The 4,815-nt window shown below is 34.0% G+C and overlaps 1 protein-coding gene across 1 annotated transcript; it reads left to right on the top strand.

The window, feature by feature from the left end:
• The first annotated feature begins 224 nt into the window (after positions 1 to 224).
• On the top strand, positions 225 to 743 carry LOC104240843 (uncharacterized). The gene has a single exon (XM_009795737.2). It carries the CDS (start codon positions 225 to 227, stop codon positions 741 to 743), a length of 519 nt encoding a protein of 172 aa, XP_009794039.2.
• Positions 744 to 4,815: the final 4,072 nt, after the last annotated feature.

Below are 4,815 nucleotides of genomic sequence, written 5' to 3'. Positions count from 1 at the left end.
CACAATTCACTTCACACTTTTGGAAATCTTTTGAAGAAGTATTGGGTACACGAGTATATCTTAGTATTGCATTTCATCCACAGACAGACGGTCAGCCTGGACATACTATACAGATCTTGGAGGATATGTTGAGAGGTTGCATTCTTGAGTTTGGAGGTAGTTAGGATGCTTATCTACCTTTAGCTGAATTTGCTTGCAACAATAGCTTCCTGTCCAATATTCAAATGGCACCGTACGAAGCATTGTATGGTAGAAGATGTCGTTCTCATATCAGATGGTTTGAAGCTGGTGAGACTAACTTATTGGGACCTGACTTAGTACAAGAAGCTATGGACAAAGTCCAGTTGATCAGACAGAGATTGCTTACAACTCAAAGCAGTCAAAAGTCTTATGCTAATAAGAGAAGAAGATATTTAGTGTTCACAATTGGAGACAAAGTGTTCATACAAGTCTCTCCTATGAAAGGTGTGATGCAGTTTGGGAAAAGAGGCAAGCTGAGCCCCAAGTTTATAGGACCGTATGAGATACTAGATCGAGTGGGAGTTGTGGCTTATCATTTGGAACTTCCTCCTGAGTTGTCCTTTATTCATCCAGTGTTTCATGTCTCAATGCTAAGAAAATGTATATCATACTCATCTCAGGTGCTTGAAGCACCAACTATACCGCTTGATGAGAAGTTGTCTTATGAGGAGGAGCCGATGGCAATTGTTGATAGACAAGTAAGAAAGCTACAGTCAAAATAAATTGTGTTCGTTAAAGTTTTATAGAGAAATCATACCGTTGAAGAAACTACTTGGGAGGTAGAAAAAGATATGCAAGCGAAGTATCCCTATTTGTTTCAGTCTACAGGTATGTACTTGAGTTAAATTCGGGGATCGAATTTCATAAGGTGGGGAGGATGTAATACCCCCAATATTTTAAATGAGGACATATGGGGTATTTAGTAAATAATTTAAGTTAGAAGAAAAAGAAAAGAAAAAAAACACAACTAACTAAATAAACAAAAAAAAAAGTTTAAGAATTGAAACCAAAAGGGCGGAAGCCCATAACAACACATATGCCCCAAACTTTTAAAAAGAGTTAGGGAAGGGGACGAAGTAGAAGCTTCAGAAACGGAAAAAAAAAATGAATGAAACCAGAGAAGGAAAGAAAGAGAAGAAAAAAGAAAAGAGAAGAAGAAGAAAGCTTTGGGCAAAGGTCTTAGGAAGAAGTGTGAGTTGAAATTGAAAGTATTAAAGTTCTCCTTCGACTCAAGAGGTTAACCTTCTTCTTCTCATCTGTTGAATTATTTCACTGAATCTATGCCATTTCATGTAGTACAAAAAAATTCAATATTATGGACTAGTTCTATGATTAAATATAAATTCACAAACTAAGACTCAAACATGAGCCCCGATGATTGGGTATTCTAAATTAGTGATGGATTTAGCCTAAATGAGGCAATTAGCATGAGATCGATATTATGTAATTATATATTGATTGGAGGAATTTGTATGAATTGTTCGAGGTGAAGCATTTGGTATTTTGGCACGAGTACTGCGAGTAGTAATCTTACCGCATTTTATGTTTTCATAATTTGCATGATTTACACATGATTTTAATAAGAATATATTATCTATTATTTAGAGTTGCATGTGGGACAAGTCTTTTACTCGATATGATAATGAATTAATTATTTGAGATGATTACCGTGGTTTTGAATATTTCCATTGTCACTAAATCTGTTTTATCGTTACTTGAATTTACTATTATCGAAATGAAATTATATGATTTGATAAGAACTGAAATGGCTATATTGTTTTAAAATATTTTCTACGAGTATATACGGATTACAGAGACAAGTATAAATGGTAGTAGACATTGAAGGATCCCGTAGCTAACGGCGAGTTCGTTAGACCTGGTGTACTTTGTAATTACTGATTACCGTTACAGCCCTCGCTAGTGGGAAGACAGAACTAGCTTACCGTTACCGATTTTCCTCGAGTAGGGACTACCGTTATATTTGACTTCTTGCGAATAAGTCCACATTTATACCGAGTACATGATCCATTTATTGAAACCTCCCAAAATGTGAATATTGATATTATACAGTGGTTACCGAGTTTATTACTGAATTGTTAATTGTATTATACTACAAGAAAAACATGATGAGACTGAAAATTAATTATTGTTTCTAAAAGGGCATTTTTATGTTATTTTCTGTTTGAGATACTAGCATGCTTTCTGACTTGTCCCCAATAAAAATGGTTGTGGTTAAGTGTTATTACTCACTGAGCTAGCGACTCATTCCCCGCTAATTTTTTTTACAGAGACAGTAGTTGACGCAGGCGAGGATTTTGTTAATTAGAGCGCACAGGTTGATAGTTCTTGGTGAGCCTCGCACTTGTTCGCGTGGGCGGAGATTTAATTTATTGTTATGGTCTTTTCTTTGAATTATTATAGTCTCTCCATAGTCATTCTTGTAGTGTCATGAGTATTATTTTATTATTATAGTCTTATATTGAGTATCGTTCTTTTTATCAAAGTTGGAGATAAATTAGTATTTCTCGTTGTTAGTGGGTTGATTAGTAATGGCGGAGACTCATTTTCGTTGATTGATAAGTTATCGATTATTTGGTATGATATTAGGATGTTTGGTTGTTGATTTGAGACATGGAAATTTTTGGGATAGTCCAAAAAACAGGGGAAACTCTATCCGATTTTCCGTAAAATACCGATGAGGCTTACTTGGGAGCAATTACTCCTGAGCGCCGGTCACGATCCTAAATTGGGTCGTGACATGTTTGCACGATGCCTTTAAGTTTATGAAGAGTATTGGCATTGCATTTGGAGTACTTTCACAAGTTGTGGCTAAACTTGGTGAGGCAGCCAATGCTAGGGCCATGGTAATACGTTTATAGAAGCTAACTTTTATGGGTAGGGAAATAGAAATAAGAGAGAGGATTATAAGGTGGGGAATAGAACCCTCACTAATAAGGTGAAAGTTTAGGTCGCCAACCAACTAAACTACTAAGATTCCTTTATAGAAGCTATTTTATTCCTAAATCAAATAAAAAAATTAAATACCTTCTAGGCTCTTAACGAAATTATCACCTAATATTTTTTTAATTAATTGTGATGCCATAATCAAATAATGGGCTGAAATTATTGGTTTCCAGGTCGTGAACGATTTCTTCTTGAATATAAGAATACTGGTTATGTTTCTTCTTCATAACAAATTGGTAAGTTTATAGTTTAGTGTTTGGTTTTGCAAATTTAGTTTGCTAAAAGTTTTATTAAGAATCTTCTTGAAAGTAGATAATCATATCGTCATTGCTTAGTAAGAGACATATTTCTCTACAACAACAACTTTGTTACAAATGTTTAAGAAATTGAACCATCAATAGTTTTCTGTACCTTAGTAGTGTTATAATATGGGAAATTACCAGTTATATCAGCCTATAAGTAAGTTAGTATGAAAATTAACCAATTCATAAAATATTACCAATACTAGACAATTAGTTATTTGTAGCAAAAAATTTAAATTTTTGCTTTCTTTTGAGTGAGTGTTATTGTAATAGATTGGGTACATCTTAAGAAGTTTGAATCTCATTTTTATAATGATTTAGTAGAATTTTGAGGTTGTTTGAGTTGAATTCGAAGTAAAAGATGAACATAAAAAAAGATGATATGTGCCACACTATGTATCATTTATGTATCACATACGTATCAAATGTGTATCACATATATATCCATGTATACCTGTTGTAATGACCCGACTGGTCGTTTTGAGCTTTAGCGTTCCATTCAGTGGTTTGAGACTTTTAGTAGCTTCATATTATGTATTATGACTTGCGTGTATGGTTGGTTTCGGTTTTTGAACGGTTCGGGATTGTTTGGAAGAATGATTCTTGTTTTAGAAGCTTTAAGTTGGAGGAGTTGACCAAGATTTAACTTTTGGGGTAAACGAACTCGGAATCGGGTTTTAATCATTCCAATAAGTTTGTATGATGATTGGACTTATCCACAAAGTTTAGTTAAATTCCGATTAGTTTTGAATACGTTTGAGTTGTATGGCGATTGTTTTCAATTTCAACGTTGATTTGAGCATAAAAGTTACCATATTGAGCAAACAACCATAGATTCGTATTTTGACTAAATTATTATATCCGTATCGTAATTTTGGAATAATATCAACTGAAATCATCAAGTTTCGACATCGTATAAGGACTTTATTTCCATTTTACTATGAATTGGGTTGCTAGATTTTTCAGATTAATTACGCAATTGCCACTGAGTTTGTATTTAAAAATTTGCACTATTCCAAATACTGAAACCAACATATCTGCTTCATTATAAGTTCAAATGGAGTGATTCAAAAGCCTGACTTGACTGCAATTTTACGAGGAATCCATTGTAGTCTTCAAAAGAGAGCTTTAGGATTATTTGGCATAAGAAACGAGGCAGAATAACTAGGCATTTTTGGCTATTAATGTTGTTGGAGTTTTTCTCATCTTGAATGTTTGGGATTGGAAGAATTCAAGGATGTTCTTCAAGTTTCTTCTATGGGGTAAGTTCTAAACCATAACCTAAGTATTTCCCTTTGATTCATTCCTTGGTTTATGCTTTAATCCATGACTCTAATTGAAAACCCACATAATTCTTTAAATCAGGACATAGGGTTATGTCTTAAATTTTAAAAATTAAAAATGAGTTAGAGCCATTAATTTCCCGATTATTTTGGGGTCTTGTTCTCCTATATTAGGAGAACAACATACTCAAATTTGGCGAATTTTGGAGGAGTATTTCGGGAGATATGGGACCCAACTAGTGCTA

Source organism: Nicotiana sylvestris, chromosome 6 (genome assembly GCF_000393655.2).
Source record: "Nicotiana sylvestris chromosome 6, ASM39365v2, whole genome shotgun sequence".
NCBI classification, from domain to species: domain Eukaryota; kingdom Viridiplantae; phylum Streptophyta; class Magnoliopsida; order Solanales; family Solanaceae; genus Nicotiana; species Nicotiana sylvestris.
This window is presented reverse-complemented; position numbering and strand designations above follow the sequence as displayed.